Source organism: Myxocyprinus asiaticus, chromosome 16, assembly GCF_019703515.2.
Source record: "Myxocyprinus asiaticus isolate MX2 ecotype Aquarium Trade chromosome 16, UBuf_Myxa_2, whole genome shotgun sequence".
Taxonomy (NCBI): Eukaryota; Metazoa; Chordata; class Actinopteri; order Cypriniformes; family Catostomidae; genus Myxocyprinus; species Myxocyprinus asiaticus.
The window spans coordinates 18,912,901-18,932,613 of record NC_059359.1 but is presented as its reverse complement, the minus strand read 5'-3'; the positions used below and the strand labels follow the sequence as shown (position 1 = coordinate 18,932,613).

The following is a 19,713-nucleotide window of genomic DNA, read 5'->3' as shown; positions in this document are numbered from 1 at the left end:
CAACCTGCACAAGGTTCCAACCCTCCAGTGACCGGGCTATGATGGACGTAAATGAAGAACACACCCCTCCAATGATCATAAGAGGTTTGGGGCCATAGAATGTGGCTTTAAGTGCTTTGGCATTTGTCAAACTAAAACCAAAAATAGAGCAAAAGTGATAAATTAACAAACTTTCTAGCTTTTCTAAGTTTTAGCAGGGTGATCCATAGTAGTTACTGAGGAACTAGAGTATAGACTAAAAGGTGTTATTACCATTTCAAAATTAACAGAGCAACTAATTTTATATGTGCCATATAAATGCTGTAAGATCACTGTTACTTGCTAAGCAGACTAATAGATCAGCAAACAAAAGGACAGAGATGGACCTTTGAGTTCTTAAGAAATTCTAAGCACTTAACAATAATAATCTGTGTCAAAAGAGACATTAGCTTTAGTAAAAATGGTTACAGGAATATTTCGAGCTCAACAGATAGTATTTGTAGCATAATTTTGACTTATCCCTCCTTTTATTTAAAAAATATCGAGGTTACATCTCTGATTGTCACATAATTTGACATAATAAGTTGAGAACCACTGTTCTAAGGAGAACAATTATGAGCCTCAATCAATCAAATGAGAAAGACATGCGCATGTGCAGGTCTGCTGTGTTACCTCAGAGTCTATAAGGTGAAACTGAAGCTCATAGTTGCCCAAAGGAGGTGGCTTCTCGCTCAAATGATGCAATGCTAACTGGACAGCAGGTGAAACCTCTGCTGTAATGTTGTGCCTCCTCGGCTCTCTGCTGAGTGGCACAATCCATAAAACTGGCATCTTATGTCGTACATAGCAATGGCACGATGGCACCTGAGTTAGCTTCAAAAAAGTTAGCAAATTCAACAAATTCCACCAATATTCCATCATCCCTGTGTTATTTATGGCCTGTCCCTGAAGGGTTTATCATTTCCCTGCAGTTAAAAACTCTTAGTCAAGTCAAGGCATTTTTATTTGTATAGCGCCTTTCACAACACACATCATTTCAAAGCAGCTTTACAGAAAATCATGCATTAACAGAAAATGAAACTGTAATATCTATAATGTCTTAGTCATCATTGTGTAGTTTGATAAAATATGATTGTGAATTGTGTTTAAAAATGAGTAATTAAATAATAATTGTATTTAGAACCCCAGTGAGCAAGCTGAAGGCAACTGGCAAGGAACACAAAACTCCATAAGATGTTGGTTAATGAAGAAAAATAACCTTGGGAGAAACCAGGCTCACTGTGGGAGCCAGTTCCCCTCTGGCTAACATCATGAATATAATGCCAATAGTACTTATGTATAGTGCAAGTCATGGTTTAAAATTACTAAACTAAGTAAGTGTTAAGGGTCAGTGTTTAAACAAACATTTTGTATGAACTGTAAGATTAATGACTAATGTCTTTGAAGTCCATCCTGGATTAACTGCATAGGTTCACATAGATACATTGTCCTTGTTAGTTGGCTGATGAAGGTTTTGTTGGCAATTAATTGATAGTCTATGTATTCCATTATAAGAGTGTAGTCCATCATTAGACCGAGGTGATGCAGGCAGAGATCAGTGAGGTGCATTGCAGTTCAACTGGCCGGTAATTTCGGTGAGGTCTATCCTAAGTCCAAGGTTCAGGCAATGGCATATGATGTATCCCATGTCTTATGGTTGGAGTTGGCATCAGTTCGTCCTGTGAAGTCCATTGTAATAGACTGAAGTGATGTTTGGCTGGCACCGGCTGCTATTAGTCATCATCACTCATTGACATGTAGCAGTGGAGTCCAACACAAAGCAGGAATGGAGCTGGATCTAGCTGGTTCTGGTGACCTCTTAAGCTGCCCTGTGTGAGACAGAATGAAGCCCTGCTTCTTTAAGTATTTTCTAAAGCCTCATCTGTTGTCACCTGGGACAACTGTAACTCTTCACCATCCATCACAAGGATAAAGGAATAAAGAATGACTGTGGACATCTGCTGCTGTATGCTAAATCCTCTGAAACAGGAGGAAACACTTAGACAAATCTCAGGAGACTCAGGTTTCCCCAATGCCCTTTTAAGAGGCCCTTTTGCACTGTCTTGTTAATAAGCTACAGTTAAAGTCTGTATGTGGCCTGATCTAAATTCTAAACACTTGCTAAACACTATCACCTTACTCATGTCTAAGCTGCTTATCATATACTGCTGTTTTTCTTGCCTTATTTATGATAAATACTATTTAATATTTATTTTAGTGTTTACAATGGTAGTAGTTATAAAAAAAACAACTCCTTATGTGATATGAATCAATCTGCCTTCTTGGTAACAGAGCCTTTAAATAACTTGTTGGCAACACCCCCTATCCGCAAGAAAACACAAGTGGATTTGTGGCTTTTTTTTTTAGACTGAGTCTGACAGTAAAATGCAAACAAAGCAGATAAGCATTATAACTGATTTCTGAAAATACCCTATGTGTGAAGATATAAACATGGGAGTGGCCTGTGACAGTTACCAGTGGTTTTCACTAGTACCATAATGTGTTTAGGACCACTGTTTTTGTTTGTTTGTTTATTTCCAGTAAAAGCATAGATATTACCATATAAATTACATCTGAATTGGTCTTGGTGTGTAATTGGTCTGTTTATTATTATAAGACACTGGTTAAGGAGCAAGCTGCTTACCACACATATGTTAATAGCATGTTCTTTTGCTTGTTCATGGAGATGCGATTGTTAAACACAGGATGAAAAGTGCTGGACTCATGTCAGCGCAGTGTTGCTGTGTAGGAATGTTTCTAGAGTGAGAACACAGGTTTGTGTTTCTCATGGTGTTTGTCAAGTCATCCTGTCTTTTAGTGTCAAAATGTAGCCTGATTTCTCTGATATGGTTTTTTGCTACTTCTGAACCTGTGTCAGAGTACATTGCGTTAAAGGAATATTCTAGGTTCAATACAATTTAAGCTCAATCGACAGTATATGTGGCATTAATTTGATTACCATGACTCCATTCCACTTGTCCCTCCTTTTCTTAAAAAAAAAAAAGCAACAATTTGAGTTAGTCAAGCACTTACAATGGAAATGAATGGGGCCAATCCATAAATAGTAAAATACTCACTGTTTCAAAAGTATAGCCATAAGACGTAAACAATAGGCTATGTATGTTAACATGCTTTCAGTGTAATAAAATCTCTTACTAACCTTTTCTGTGCAAAGATATATCCAGTGTTACAACTTTGTTGCCATGACAACGTAATGCTGTAAACCCTAAAACGACCGTAAAAACAACGATTTAAACAACTTCACATCTAAAATTATACACAGAAGTATTAGTGTACTGTATGTGCTTTCATAAAATTATAAGCTTCACATTTTTGCCTTTAAACTCTCCAAAAATTTGCCCAAAACACTTCCATTGTAAGTGTCTCACTGTATCCCAGATGACATTTTTTTATTATTTTTTTTTTTTAGAACAGAAGGGATGAATCAAACCCTAACCCTAACCCTAACCCAACTTGGTGCCAGGCATGTCTCTGCATTTTAAGTGGGTCGCGGAAGCATAAAGGGTTCAGCTTTGTGGATGACAGGGGTTTGAACTCTCGCTGGCTGGCACTGAAGGATCACATGTGTCAGTCCTTCTACCACTTGTATCACTTTTTTCTAAGTTTATTTACAAAGCATAGGATACTAGCAATAAACAATGGTGACCTCTTCGGAATTGCTTTTCATTTCCTTTTAAATTTAGGGTTATTAACTTTTATTATGCATTAAGGCCTTTATACGGAGTTTACTTGCAATGTACCAGGTCCATTTATCCTTGTACGATATTAATTTCTAATTGGAAGGAAACTTTTGCTCACTGGTGGCTAGATGATTTGCACTGAACAGCTCTAAATGTTGCCTCCTCGTTCACTCTCACTCCAAGGAATAACATTATTCTATTCTTATAGATCAATATATGCGTTTTTATGGAATTTACTTGCCATTAGGGTGGTCAAATTACCGAATTGGCAGAAAACTGCCACGTACTGGTTGGTCAGTCCAGCCAGCCAATATTGTGTTAAAGAGTCCCAAATTTTGGGTTTCCATTCCAAAAAAATTATGCTACATAAATGTATTGGTATGGATATATTCTAATGAATTAACGACTCTATAAGGAATTTATCTGAGAATAATTTTCTAATTTTAGCCAGCCACCATGCAGCAGTTTTCTTCCAGTGAATATCTTACAAGGAGAAATGGACTTGGCAAATTGCAAGTATATGCTCCATATAAAGCAGGGGCAGAGCTAGAGGGGGGGCCCCAGGGGGGTGCGCTTATCGGCCCTAAAAACAGAATTCTACATTGAGCTACATGCAAAACTCAATACGTTGTTTTTTTTTGTTTTTTTGACAAACATTTGTACATGAAAAGTATGCTTATTTAAATCTATTAATTAGAGCACAGGTTCCGAGGATTTTAATAGGCCATATCATAAAAAAAATCACATTTTAACAGGGGTGTAAAGTAATTGAGTAAAAATATTTAAGATTATACTTAAGTACACTGGTGGCCAAAAGTTTGGAATAATGTACAGATTTTGATCTTATGGAAAGAAATTGGTACTTTTATTCACCAAAGTGACATTCAACTGATCATAATGTATAGTTAGGACATTAATAACATGAAAAATTACTATTACAATTTGAAAAAAAAAAAAAAACATTCAGAACTTCTTAAACTACTTCAAAGAGTTCCCCTTCTGTCACTCACTCGACGTTGTGTCGATGTAGTGACACAATAGGTCGCCCTTGGGAGCCCCAAACAGTTGTGGTTGCGGCTTTCCTTCTTCCGGAGGAAAGCCACTCTAGCCGCCAGGGTCAAACGAGCATGCCGGAGAATGGGAGATCCGTGGGGATTTACTCGGCCGTGCCTTCTCCCTCCGGGTACGAGGCCGGCCCAGCTGGCACTGGAGGTGATTTGGGGGCTTCAATGGGCACGGCTCCACTGGGTAAATCCCCAGGGCCAGCTTAGTGTCCCTTTCGGAGCTCCGGAGCCTGATGAGTGCTCGATCGCTGCATCGGAGAGCATACTGGCAAAGTCAGACACCGAGGACTCGACTGGGCTGCCACCTTCGGGTCGGCCCGCCAAGTCTGAGGCTGACGGAGTACAGAGTTCTGCAAGTACACCAGGCCAAGGCACTAAAGGAACTGCACGTGGGTAGTCCTGATCCCGATGTGATGCAGGAGCTGCACTCGGTGACCGACCTCGCCCTCTGGGTGACGAAGGTCACGGTGCAAGCACTTGGGCAGGTGATGTCCACCCTCGTGGTCCAGGAACGCCACCTGTGGCTGAATCTGGTCGAGATGAGGGACACGGACAAGGTTCACTTTCTCAGTGCCCCCATTTCCCAGATCGGCCTATTCAGTGACACCGTCAAGGACTTCGTCCAGCAGTTTTCGGCGGTGAGGAAGCAGACGGAGGCTATACAATACATCTTGCCCTGGCGTGGCTCAAGATCCCGTATCCCGTCTGCTCATGAGGGCGTCCCCCTGCGGCGGCAAAGCCCAGGCAGCTCCGCCTCAGCCCGAGCCCAGTTCTCGGCCCCAGCATAGAGCCCCCCACAGGAAGCTGATGTCCCCCGCCTCACGGGCCCAGCACGAGGACCCAGAAGGCTCCTAAGCGCCCCTGAAACGGATGACCCAGGGAGCGAGATATCTGCTGCAAACCCGGAGCTGGTATCCAGACCACTCCATCCCCCAGTGGAGGGCCAGGAGGTAAATCTTTGGTTTCCTTTTCTTTTATGTTCACTGCACCCCGAACGGGCTGCAGTATCCACATTCTCAATAAAAGAGCAGTTTCCTCACTCCCTGGGTCACACAGCCAGTGTTTACAACCGCCGTTATCACGGCAACTGGGCACTGAGCACCTGCGACTTAGACGCCACAAACGCGGGCCCCCCCGCCTTTGTGCATCCGGTCGCACCACACTCAAACCCACGGCCAGATGGTTGTGACAGACTACGAGGATGGTCAAAAAGTCCCTCCTCCCCCGTCACCGACATCCCCCCCCGACGCCGGGTACATGGAGCAAGGTAAGTGCTTCGAGGGTCCCCTCAGCGCAGCCACGGGTTCGAGATGAAGTGAGGCTCCTTGACGTGGCATCCCCTGCTTCCTCCCGCCACGAGGCCCCACCCACAGGTACGTTAAACACGATCGTCCCCTTAGTGCCCCTCGCCCAGAGCTTGGCTAGCACTTTCCAACCCGTCGCGGTGATTGGCCAGGACCATCCGACTCGGCTACGTGATTCAGTTCGCCAGGTGCCCGCCCCAGTTCAGAGAATGCCACCACCTTGTGTGTGGAGATCGCGACCCTTCTGCGCAAGGGCACGATAGAGCCTGTCCCTCCAGCCAAGATGAAGAAAGGGTTTTACAGCCCTTACTTCATCATACTGAAGAAAGGCGGTGGATTTCGGCCAATCTTGGACCTGCGAGTTCTGAACCAGGCCTTGCACAGACTCCCATTCAAGATGCTGACGCCAAACCCTAAAACGACCGTAAAAACAACGATTTAAACAACTTCACATCCGGTGTGAACGGCATCAAGATTGGTTCACACCGGTAGACCTGAAGGACGCGTACTTTCACGTCTCGGTTCTACCTCAAAACAGACCCTTCCTACGGTTTGCTTTCGACGGCCAGGCACATCAGTACAAGGTACAAGGACGGACAACACAGCGACAGTAGCATATATAAATCGCCAAGGTGGCTTACGCTCACGTCGCATGTCGCAACTGAGGTCACAGCGGGCCACTCACATCCCGGGCAACCTTAACACCACAGTGGACACGCTGGCGCAGCAGGTGATGCTCAGGGGAGAGTGGAGTCTCCACCCCCAGGTGGTCCAGCTGATTTGGAGTCGGTTCGGCAAAGCACAAGTACCTATTTGCCTCCCGAGAAACCTCCCACTACCCGGTCTGGTATCCTCCCACGGGGGCCCCCTTTGGCCCAGACGTGCTGGCACACAGCTGGCCCCGGGGGCTGCGCAAGTATGCATTCCCCACAGTGAGCCTACTTGCACAGACCCTGTGCAAGGTCAGGGAGGACGAGGAGCAGGTCACCCTCGTGGCCCCGTATTGGCCCACCCAGACTTTGTTCTCAGACCTCACACTCCTCACGACAGCCCCTCCCTGGTGAATTCCCCTGAGGAAGGACCTTCTTTCTCAGGGACGGGGCACCATCTGGCACCCACAACCAGACTTCTGGAACCTCCACGTCTGGCCCTTGGATGGGACGTGGAAGACCTAAGTGGCCTACCACCAGCAGTGGTAGACACGATCACTCAGGCCAGACCTCCCTCCACGAGGCAGCTTTATACCCTGAAGTGGCGTCGGTTCATGAATTGGTTTTCTTCCCGAGCTGAAGACCCTCAGAGATGCGCAGTTGGGTCAATGCTTTCCTTCCTGCAGGAGAGGCTGGAGGAACGGCTGTCCCCCTCCACCTTGAAGGTGTATGTGGCCGCCATAGTGGCACACCACGATACAGTGTACCGTAAGTCCTTAGGGAAGCACACCTGATCATAAGTTTCCTGAGAGGTGCCCAGAGGCTGAATCCTCCTGGGCCTTTGCGGAGCCCCCTTTGAGCCACTAGAGTCAATCGAGTTGAAAGCCCTCTCCTTGAAGACAGCCCTCCTGATTGCGCTCACCTCCATCAAGAGGGTCAGGGACCTGCAAGCATTCTCTGTCAGCGATACCTGCCTGAAGTTCAGTCCAGGAAGAACACCTTCCCCGGCGCATATATTGAGCATTAAAATGGCCCCAGCCGAATAACTTAATACTCTGTGGAGAGAAAACATAGAGCTGGTGTGGCCTGCTCCCATACTAGATATGTCTCTTCCCCCCCCCAGGGATGTGGGGAACTATACAATGCTTTTTGGAGCATTGGGGGAGGCTACGTGCAGACCGGTGCGCCTGCTACTACGCATGCAGCAGCTTGCTTGCACCTGCACTGGCAGTCCACGTAACACGGTTCAGCTAGTTGTGGCGTTTTGTATAGGGACCCCTAGTGTCACTACATCGACACAACGTCGAGTGAGTGACAGAAGGGGAACGTCTCATTTACTTTCATAACCTCCATTCCCTGATGGAGGGAACGAGACGTTATGTCCCCCCTGCCACAATGCTGTACTACCCGCTAAAATGGCCGGGACCCTATCTCGGCTCCTCAGCACAAACCTGAATGAGTGGTTGAATGAGCCAGGTCCTTTAATACCTTTAATATGTCTGGGGGAGTGGCATGCAAATTGCATTTGCCAATTCTCATTGGCCTTTTCTCAAAGATCTGAGGTGTTTGGGGCTCCCAAGGGCAACCCCTAGTGTCACTACATCAACACAATGTCTCGTTCCCCCCATCAGGGAACGGAGGTTACGACAGTAACTGAGACGTTCTCATCAAAAAATCCTCCACGTGCAGCAATGACAGCTTTGCAGATCCTTGGGATTCTAGCTGTCAGTTTGTCCAGATACTCAGATACTCCATCACTGGTCTGTCTGTTTTCTTTGGAAGACACACTGGCCCGAGGTTTGGACCAAGCGGAACCCTGGCAGATATTTTGATCAGTGCAATGTCATTATCATAGTTTGTTTGTTCTCCATTTTTACCTACTGTATTATACTTTGGATGAATTATTAACTTTTCTGTATACGTGGTGACTATGTTTTTGCCCTGAGCATCAATCATTCCCCCTTATCAGTTCATGGTGGATGTTTAATATCCATCTACTAGATGAGCAGATGTGAGGGCCCAGTAATCACTGATTAGAGAAGCACCACCTCTGGGAGATGATTTGTGTAAGAGCTGCCATGGAATATGACCCAATGTAGCAATTGCCATAGATGTGGCTGTCTTGTTGGCACTTCTCATGCACCTTACAGTCTAGCTCATCCCACAAAAGCTCAATGGGGTTAAGATCCATAACACTCTTTTCCAATTATCTGTTGTCCAATGTCTGTTTCTTTGCCCACTCTAACGTTTTCTTTTTGTTTTTCTGTTTCAAAAGTGGCTTTTTCTTTGCAATTCTTCCCATAACACCTGCATTCCTGAGTTTACTCTTTACTGTTGTACATGAAACTGGTGTTGAGCTGGTAGAATTCAATGAAGCTGTCAGCTGAGGACATGTGAGGTGTCTATTTCTCAAACTAGAGACTCTGATGTACTTATCCTCTTATTTAGTTATACATATGGCCTTCCACATCTCTTTCTGTCTTTGTTAGAGCCAATTATCTTTTGTCTTTGAAGACTGTATTGTACACCTTTGTATGAAATCTTCAGTTTTTTGGCAATTTCAAGCATTGTATAGCCATTCATTCCTCAAAATATTGATTGAATGACGAGTTTCTAGTGAAAGCTGTTTCTTTTTTGCAAATTTTGGCCTATTATAGACCTTAAGACATGCCAGTCTATTGCATACTGTGGCAACTCAAAAACAAACACAAAGACAATGTTAAGCATCATTTATCGAGCCAAATAGCTTTCAGCTATGTCTGATATAATGGCAAGTGATTTTCTAGTATCAAATTAGCAATTTAGTATGATTACTCAAGGATAAGGTGTTGGAGTGATGGTTGCTGGAAATGGGGCCTGTCTAGATTTGATCAAAAATGACTTTTTTCAAATAGTGATGGTGCAGTATTTTACATCAGTAATGTCCTGACTATATTTGTGATCAGTTGAATGCCACTTTGTTGAATTAAAGTACCAATTTCCTTCTGAAACAGCATTATGTACATTATTCCAAACTTTTGGCCGTCAGTATTTTATTTTTGGGGATTTGTTCTTTTCTCGAGAGCAATTTAAACTGAATACTTGTACTTTTACTTCCTTACATTTCCAAAGAAAAAAATAGTACTTTTACTCCTTACAATTTTATTTAAACTTGAAAAGTACTCACACATTTTTGAAGATCATTTTCTTTCATAGGACAGAAGCCGCATTTTCACTGCATCCGACAAACAACAGACCAGAGTCAGTCATTTCAAATGGAGTGTGACGGCTGTGTGATGTTCCGACCACCTACAGAGGTAGAATTTCGGACCTGATTTGAGCTTCGGATACGTTGAAATATTTGTGCGACTAGACCGTATGTGACCGCCTGACTCAGTGTGATGTATTCTAAATACTTCACTTTATTATAAATGCTTGCTACTTCAACAGATTGGACAGTTTTGAAGTTAAAAATGATAATTCACATTGCAAATATATAATAAAAACAAAAGGGTTTTGTAATTAAATGTGTACATGTTATTTATTTCTACACTTGCTTTCATATTTAAATCATATCTATGAAATTCTACTCCCTATTTGCTGAATTACTATTGTTGTTGTTAGGCAACTATTAATTATAATAATAACTATAAAACCAGTAATGATAATGATGATAATACAAAGAATGGTATTTGAGTAAATATTAAATATGAATTTTAGTGAATTCATCCTTTTGCTCAACAGCAAGTTTTGGTAGCAAACCTCAGAATACAATTCACAAAACCAGCAACATTACTAACTTTCTTCAAAGCTTCATTTTATTTTTTTATTATGTCTCAAGGGGCTGGGTGCTCTGACATCACAATTTGTGAGTGCCTTCTCCCATGCAACAAACATTGCGGGACTCAGGCGACATTCTTGCAAAATAAAATTATGTGGTTCATTACATGTCTCGGGGCAGTTCCGTAGTGAAATGTCCAGTGTATCGAGATTTAAATCAATAAAACCTCCCTACCCTAAACCGTAAACCTACTGGTAAACCTAACTGATAATGTCATAAAAAAGCAAATGTGAGATGAAAAACACAATTTCTGATGCAACCGCGTCATTTTGTGGTGCTTCTTTGACACTTTCAGCTCACATGTCGACTCGAGAGTCTGCAGGATTAGTATTCCAGTCCTTTGTATCGCATATGCAACACTCTATCAGTTGAGATATCGCACAATTTGATCACACTTAAACAAGCTAGTAAATGTAGATGGTTAGGCAATGCAAACATTAAAACAAGTCATGAGCTACCACGCAATTTGATCACATTTAAACAAGCTTGTAAGTGTAGTTGGTTATGCAATGCAAACATTAAAATGAGCCATGCACTATAGTAGAAGTGTTTAGATGTCATAAGATACCATTGTGTAAGGAACAGAGCGAAAAGTGAGTGTTTATGAACAGACAATTTGCCGTTTTACTTGTGATTATAGTGAAAGGGGATGAATACCGTTGTAGTTTTAGTGCCTCGAGTGTTCATTCCACCAGGAAATTGCGATGTTACGTACAACAGGCCACATAAAAATCATTTAGCAAAAATGTTTGTTATAGTAACATGATTCTTTGACCAGGTTGTGAATGTCAGAGACAGTAAAAAGGGGACTTAACAAACCAATTGAATTTAACAACATTCTCTCTCACACAATCTTCTCTCTTGATTTCATTCTAGCTAGGAAAAAAGTTACTTTTTTAATACTTAAGTACAATTTAATGTGAATAATTTTTCACTATCACTCAAGTATGTTTTTGGCTAGATAATTGGACTTTTAATTGAGTAAAATTTTCACTCAGCATCCATACTTTCACTTAAGTATAATTACTGAGTACATTTTACACCACTGCATTTTAATGTACTAAAGAAAAATAATCCCCTTGCCATCCAAAAAGACAATTTATACAAACTAAACTGCAAAAATAGTTTGTTACTAGATCTGTACTTTTGTGATGTGATAATGATTGAAACATACAATATTAGCAAATGCCCATAAAGCGAATTGTGACTTCTTAAATGTGCAAGAGATTTATTGCCATATCCTCCCCATTTGTACATCTACAACACTTTTTGAGCAACTTGGCCTGCCTGGACAAGCTAAAGTAAATAGGAGGCAGTAGGACAGATGTTACTATTCCTAAACACCAGAGAATGAAGACACTATTATAGTTGGTAGATGAACATGCAAGGGGTGAGGGATGTGTAGAACATTGCGAGTGATGAAAGTTCAAATTTGTCATAGTCATGAAAAACAAAATTAAAACTTTTTGGTGCAAGAAACCTTGACTAACATTATAAGTGGACCCCTGTGGAAAAAATAATTACATTAAATTTAAAAAGTATCACATGATCCATTTGAATCAAAATACACATGTACATTTTTAATATGAATCTGAATGTATATTTATGGAATGTTTAATCTAAACATCGGAAATTCTCTTTAGACTACTCAAGATGTGTGTATCTGTGGTGGAATCACTCACAGAGGGCTCATGTCTCCTCTTGTACAGTTATTTGCCATAGTTTCTCTGATCCAATCCAGGTAGTTCTGTATTTTAGTGTAGTAACCTTTAAAGCTTTTATGTCCACATTCAGGGGGACCCCACGATACGATACCTACAATCCTAAAAGGTTGTTCTGCAGACACTTGTTCCAATGTAGGGAGAAATAGTGGACCTCCACTGTCACCTTTACAACTGTCTATACCCTGACCATCATCTCCAGCACAGAACATGTTATCAGTGACAAGTTTACCTTTTGATTCACATTCAACAAGGGAATATTCCTGAACATGACCATAAAGCAAATTTTTACTTCTTAGACTTTTATCGCTATATCCTCCAAAGCCTGAGACTGTACCCATCATGTCCTCCATCACAGGTCCGTCTGTTTTCTTTGGAAGACACACTGGCCTGAGGTTTGGACCAAGCGGAACCCTGGCAGACATTTTGATCAGAGCAATGTCATTATCATAGCTTGTTTGTTCTCCATTTTTACCTACTGTTTTATATTTTGGATGAATTATTATCTTCTCTGTCTCCATGGTAACAATGTTTTTGGCCTGAGAATCAATCATTCCCCCTAACCAACTCATGGTGGTTGTTTTAAATCCATCTACTACATGAGCAGCTGTGAGGGCCCAGTAATCACTGATCAGAGAAGCACCACCTCTGGGAGATGACTTGTGTAAGAGCTGCCAGGGAATCTGCCCCAGTAATGCTTGCTTCCCACCAAAGACTCTGCCACCAACAGTGACTTCTGTATTTATTCCACACACTAAAAGACAGAAAAAAGACAAAGATACGAAGACAGAGAGACAGAGAGAAAATGCACTTTCAGAGCATTTAAGACAATCTAACACCAAGTGTATTTAGGTTTATGTGCATTACATATACATACAAAGGATGACTGAGCGCACCTGGGATACATTTAGGCAAATCTTCTGAGAATTTTTGACCACTCTCAGATACCCAATTACTATTTGCATCACAGATGAAATGACCTATGGTAAGGTAAGGAAAAATATACAGAGACAGGGAACTAATTACTCAATTTTATCAAGCATTAAAGGAATATTCTGTATTCAGAATACAGAACTCAATCGACAACACTTGTGGCATAATGTTAATTACCACAAAAGAATTATTTTGACTTGTCCCTCATTTTCTTTACAAAAAAGCAAAAATCATGGTTAGAATGAGGCACTTACAATGGAAGTGAATTAGGCAAAGGCAGAAATTTTAAGCAAATTCTATAAAAGCACTTACATTAGTTCTTCTGTTAAAACTAATGTTTTATTTGAGCTTTAAAATCGTATAAATCATCGTTTTTATAGTTTGGGGGTTTACAGCATTATGTCATCATGGTAACAAAGTTGTAAAATTGAATGTAACTTTACAAAGAAAAAGTTACTAAGCGATTTTGCCACACTAAATTCATGTTAACACGCATATTGTTTTGAAACAGTGAGGGACGAGTCGAAATAAATATTTTTGGTAATTAACATCATAACACAAATGCTGTTGATTGAGCTTAACTTGTATTGAAACCAGAATATTCCTTTAAATCAAGATAGTTGACACGTACACCATACACATCTTACCATTTCCAGACAGTATGTAATATTCAGATGAACACTTGAGACTGATTTGTTCTAGATAAGTCGTGAGAGAATTTTGCACTGTTAGCTCTATTAAGTCTGGTAGCTCAGGAATGCCACAGTCCACAGCTGAAGGGTAAAAAGAAGAGTAAGTGATTTCTGTATTGCCCCATCACTGTGATCCAGACACCTGAATAATCTCTTTAATACATCGCATATGAATGTATGACATTTTTGTGCTGAAATACCATGCCCAAAATGTGGTGCCACTGTTTGGTGAATTTGCTGGTGAATAATGTTAACATACTGTATTATGTCAGGTATGGTTGTGTGTGAGGTGTGTGGTGTGTTACAGTATAATGTTTACTGTACATCACAGTTTAAAATGTAGAAAAAGTGTATGGGTATGTATAAAGAGTTATGATATGATATTATTTTTTTGCATTACAGGGAAGGAATCATGTTTATGACAAAAATGTTGCATTTTACATGTGTAGTTTTCCTTGAGGGTGCACTTGAATAATGCATTATGAACGTAATAGATGCACTACAATTAATTGTTTGTACCATGCTTAGAACAAATATCTATAACTCACCAGCAGCCTGGTAGACTGCAGTGAAGCCTAGATGTGACATGGGGTTTGAATCATCCGTTAGAAAAACCAGCTGGAGACGATTGCCAGGTGACAAGATGGTCTTGTTACTTGGATGATAACTGTCTGTGGAATTCTGGCCACAGAACTTCCCCAGAACTTTCTTATCAGACACAACCTGAATGCAAATTAATCACTTAAAATTGTATGTGAACTGCTGTACTCTAGAAGCATTAAACGATATTGGGATTTCAAAAGCCTACAATATTCCATTGGCTATACACTGCTGTTGTGTAGAATAAGGGGGCATACAAAAGACCAAGGAAGTATGAAATTTCTCCTAATTTTTCAATCCAAGTTTTCATTTAAATTGTTATGCTCATTAATGATTATTCTAAAATATCAGATTACACTATACAATTTAAAATCTAATATACACATAATTACACACAATATACAAATAATAACAGACAATGTACAGTATACAGTACACACAATATAGAATACACATTATACAATAAAAATAGTATATATAGTATATATAAAATATACAGTAGGTTGTATTGTACTGTATTGACATTCAGGCTGTCGGTTGATAGTAAGTTGCCAGTGTGTTGTTAAGAGAGAATATAATTTATGACAGTCCGGTGTGAGATAATAAGAGTAATAAAGTGCAGTGCTGATGTATTTGATCGTGAGAGATCAAGAGTTCAAAAGTCTGATTGCTTTGGGGAAGAAGCTGTCATGTAGTCGGCTGGTGCGGGTCCTGATGCTGCGATACCGCCTGCCTGATGGTAGCAGTGAGAACAGCCCATAGCTTGGGTGGCTGGAGTCTCTGATGATCCTCCAAGCTTTTTTCACACACCGCCTGGTATATATGTCCTGGAGGGAGAGAAGCTCACCTCCGATGATGTGTCTGGCAGTTCACACCACCCTTTGCAAGGCTTTGCGGTTGTGGGCGGTGCTATTGCCATACCAGGCGGAGATGCAGCCAGTCATGCTCTCTACAGTGCAGGTGAAGAACCGTGTGAGGTTCATTCCAAACTTCCTTAGCTGTCTCAGGAAGAAGAGGAGCTGATGAGCCTTCTTCACAACGGCCTCAGTGTGGACCGACCATGTGAGTTCCTCAGTGATGTGGACACCCAGGAACTTGAAGCTGCTGACTCTCTCCACTGGTGCTCCATTGATGGTGATGGGGCTGTGTTCTCTTTCTCTTCTGCTGAAGTCCACCACAAGCTCCTTTATCTTACTGACATTGAGGGAGAGGTTGTACTCCTGACACCAGTGTGTCAGAGTGTGCACCTCCTCTCTGTAGGCTGTTTCATCATTGTCAGTGATCAGACCTACCACCGTCGTATCATCAGCAAACTTAATGATGGCATTGGAGCTGTGTGTTGCCACACAGTCATGTGTGTACAGAGAATACAGGAGTGGGCTGAGAACACAGCCCTGTGGGGCTCCAGTGTTGAGGGTCAGTGATGAGGAGATGTTGCTGCCCATTCTAACCACCTGGCATCTGCTTGACAGGAAGTCCAGGATGCAGCTGCACAGCGAGCTGTTTAAGCCCAGAGCCTGGAGTTTCACATAAAGCTTTTAGGGCACTATGGTGTTGAATGCTGAGCTGTAGTCTACAAATAACATTCTCACATAAGTGTTCTTTTTTCCAGGTGGGAGAGAGCAGTGTGTATTGTGGATGCAGTGGCATCATCAGTGGAGCGGTTGTTGCGGTAAGCAAACTGCAATGGGTCCAGTGATGGAGGCAGCACAGAGCAGATTTAATCTCTGATTAGTCTTTCAAAGCATTTGCTGATGATGGGGGTTAGAGCAACAGGACGCCAGTCATTTAAGCAAGTGATTTTGGATTGCTTTGGAACAGGCACAATGGTGGACGTTTTAAAGCATGTGGGGACCACCTACAAGGAGAGGGAAAGGTTGAAAATGTCCGTAAAAACACCAGCCAGTTGGTTCGCACACGCTCTGATGACGCAGCCCGGAATACCGTCTGGGATATTCACCCGTTGGAAGGATCGGGTTACATCCGCTACAGAGACGGAGAGTGAATTAACCTCTGTAGCTTCGGCCGCGAGAGCTCTCTCCCCGAGGGCGGTGTTATTTCCCTCGAAACGAGCATAAAAAGTATTTAGCTCATCCGGGAGAGAGGCAGCGGTGTTCACGGCGGAGTTTTTATTCCCTTTAAAGTCCGTGATGTTAATTCCCTGCCACATGCTTCTAGAGTTGGTGGTGTTGAACTGTCCTTCAATCTTGTTCCTGTACTGATGTTTTGCTGTTCTGATCGTGGGGTCCCCCTGAATGTGGACATAAAAGCTTAAAAGGTTACTACACTAAAGTACAGAACTACCTGGATTGGATCAGAGAAACTATGGCAAATAACTGTACAAGATGAGACATGAGCCCTCTGTGAGTGATTCCACCACAGATACACACATCTTGAGTAGTCTAAAGAGAATTTCCGATGTTTAGATTAAACATTCCATAAATATACATTCAGATTCATATTAAAAACTGGCTTGTTTATGCTCCTCCGTATTCCCGGAATTAAAAGCGGAGGTCCGCGCATCAAGTGCCGCGTGAACATCGCTATTAATCCAAGGTTTCTGGTTCGGGTAGATCCGTATTGTTTTGGTCGGAACAACGTCCTCTACGCACTTTCTGATGAAACACGTTACGCTATCAGCATAAAGCTCGATGTCGTCATCAGAGGCTGACCGGAACATCTCCCAGTCCGAGTGATCAAAACAGTCTTGTAGCTTAGAGTCTGATTGGTCCGACCAGCTCTGGATCGTTCTGAGAGTGGGTGCATCCTGTTTCAGTTTCTGCCTGTAAACGGGCAGAAGCAGGATGGAAGAGTGGTCCGATTTGCCAAATGGTGGGCGGGGGAGGGATTTGTAGCCATCCCGGAAGGGAGAGTAGCAATGGTCCAAAACCCGGTCCCCTCGTGTGTTAAAACTAATGTGTTGGTGGTATTTTGGTGCGACTAATTTGAGATTGGCTTTGTTAAAGTCCCTGGTCACAATGAACGCGGCCTCAGGGTGCGCGGTTTCCTGCTTGCTTATAATCCCGTACAGTTCCTTGAGTGCCCGGTCTGTGTCAGCTTGTGGCGGGATGTACACAGCAGTGATAATGACCGCTGTGAATTCCCTCGGTAGCCAGAATGGTCAACACAGAAGCATGAGAAATTCCAGATCAGGAGAGCAGAAAGACTTGATAGAATGTACATTCCTCTGATCACACCATGATTTGTTAAGTCACTACCTTCAGGGTAGTTTATGTTTGTTTTTCCCCCTTGTGGTAGTTGTAGTTTGTTTTTGTTCCTTTTTGTTGTATTTAATAAATCCTCTCTGCATTCCATGACACATTCACCTTAACATGCCTGTTTTTGTCAATTCATAACACTAGATACAATGTGCAGGGTACAAGTATTGTACAACTTAAATGAGCTAAAAGCAGTCATAAACAATTTGAACAAACCAAAATAGATTCTACACTGACTAGATTTGACATGATTTTAAAGTGGTATAGTGAGGCGCTACTTACCATGAGAGAATCATAGCAACAGTTTGGAGAGGGCTCAATGTCCAGGTGATTGAATGTTAGCTGGATCCGATAGCCTAGCGGAACTTCTAGGTCCCACTGCTCCAGGAGATCTGCAGGATACGGCAGAGGGTACTGGGGAGAGGAAACCTCCCCATACATGACCGTCACACACTCGCACACAGTCACACAGGCCCAAAGCAGGCTGAATCATTGTGTTTTGGTAGGACAGAGATACAGAAAGAGGTCTTAATTGATTTATGCTTGAATAATTGATCAATAAACAGAGATGGGATATATTCTGAAATGCTTGAGAAATTGCTGTCTTCCAATGATATATTCCAGGTTCAATACAAGTTAAGCTCAGTTAAAAAATGTTTTTGGTATAATGCTGATTACCCCAAAAAGCTATTTTGACTTGAATGGAAAATTGAGGTTACAGTAAGGCACTTACAATGGATGTGAATGGGAGGGTTTAAAGTCAGAAATGTGAATCTTAAAATTTAATAAAAGCACTGTGATGAGGAGGAGGGCTAATCAGCTGGGAGGGGGATAAAGACAAGCCGGAGGCACCAGTTCAAGAGAGACGCACATGGCCGCGTTGCATGTGTGTCTGTGTTTGTTTTATGTTGCATTTCTTATTAAACTTTATGTTTAATGTTCAGCCGGTTCCCGCCTCCTCCTTGCCCATCCTGTTAGAGTGGTGCCGAAACCCAGGAGGGAGGAGGGATGCACTGTCGCGGAGTCCTCGCCACTGCCATCTGCCAGGGGAGCAGCCGAGAGCCGGAGGAACTGCTGCCATCCACCAATGAAGGGGAGGAGCGGTTCCGTTCTTCTCCAGAGGGCGGAGGAGCGGTTGAGGACCGGGAGACAGCATGTCCGGGAACCGGCAATAAAATTTTTCTCTCTCTCTCTCCATCTCTCTCTCCATCGTTCTGCCTCGCTCTTTTCCTCTCCCCTTTCCCTCCCCTTGTCTCTCCCAGGGCTCCAGAAAGCCGGGCCAGAAAACCTGCTGGCAGGAAGGGCAACACCCCCCCTCCAGGAAGAGAGGGGAGGGGAGTGCGCCATACCGGGGGTTTCTCCAGCCTGAGTCAGGTGATGGAGGTGTGTGGCGAGGAGGAGGGCCGGGCCATGAGGACACACAGCCGGCCCTGAATCGGGCTAATCAGCCGGGAGGGGGATAAAGATGAGGTGCCAGTTCGAGAGAGAGAGATGCGTGTTGCATGTGTGTCTGTGTTTGTTTATGTTTGTTTTATGTTGAGTTTCTTAAACATAAAGTGGCAGGAGATCAAGATGGAGTCCAGTACCTAATCCGCAGTGGTTCCCTACCCCGTTCCTGGAGCCCCCCCCCCCCCAGGTCTTGGAGTCTCCACTAAGGAGCTGATGAGTTGAATAAGCGGTGTTCGATTAGGGAGATTTCCAAAATGTGTAGTGTTGGGGGGACTCCAGGAACAGGGTTGGGAACCACTGACCTAATTCTTATGCAGCGAGACGCTAATAAGAGAGATAAGCGTAGTCAAGACACAACCGCCAAAAACCTCCATCTCCGGGGCCTTTCACTCCAAATGTGACTGCCTTTTTCTATGTAAGCATGCACTATATGGACATCTTTGACCATTGAGTAGTGTTTTGCTGTTTGCAGCATCTCGTGCAGTAACAATGCATTTTTTTAAACGCTGTGTCAAAAGGAAATTCAACCTTTAAAAGGCATCT

The 19,713-nt window shown here is 42.7% G+C and overlaps 1 protein-coding gene across 2 annotated transcripts; it reads right to left on the bottom strand.

The window, feature by feature from the left end:
• Positions 1 to 995: 995 nt before the first annotated feature.
• Positions 996 to 18,259, bottom strand: LOC127453730 (complement C1s subcomponent-like). Of its 2 annotated transcripts, none has more exons than XM_051720366.1 (6): positions 18,004 to 18,259; positions 14,452 to 14,626; positions 13,859 to 13,984; positions 13,175 to 13,258; positions 12,240 to 13,032; positions 996 to 1,847 (listed from the first exon to the last, which is right to left on the bottom strand). In XM_051720366.1, exons 1-6 carry the CDS (start codon positions 18,160 to 18,162, stop codon positions 1,838 to 1,840), a joined length of 1,347 nt encoding a protein of 448 aa, XP_051576326.1. In that variant the 5' UTR covers positions 18,163 to 18,259; the 3' UTR covers positions 996 to 1,837. The 2 variants fall into 2 exon arrangements, with proteins under 2 accessions (XP_051576326.1, XP_051576325.1); XM_051720365.1 differs by lacking the exon at positions 996 to 1,847 and adding an exon at positions 11,769 to 12,062.
• Positions 18,260 to 19,713: the final 1,454 nt, after the last annotated feature.

Bases quoted from the DNA above. Each gene is read 5' to 3' on its own strand.
- LOC127453730 (XM_051720365.1), bottom strand. From the start codon at position 18,162: ATGTATGGGGAGGTTTCCTCTCCCCAGTACCCTCTGCCGTATCCTGCA. The intron at 14,627-18,003 runs GTAAGTAGCGCC...ATTTGCATTCAG, and splicing joins GTTGCTATGATTCTCTCATG to GTTGTGTCTGATAAGAAAGT. The intron at 13,985-14,451 runs GTGAGTTATAGA...TTTACCCTTCAG, and splicing joins TGCAGTCTACCAGGCTGCTG to CTGTGGACTGTGGCATTCCT.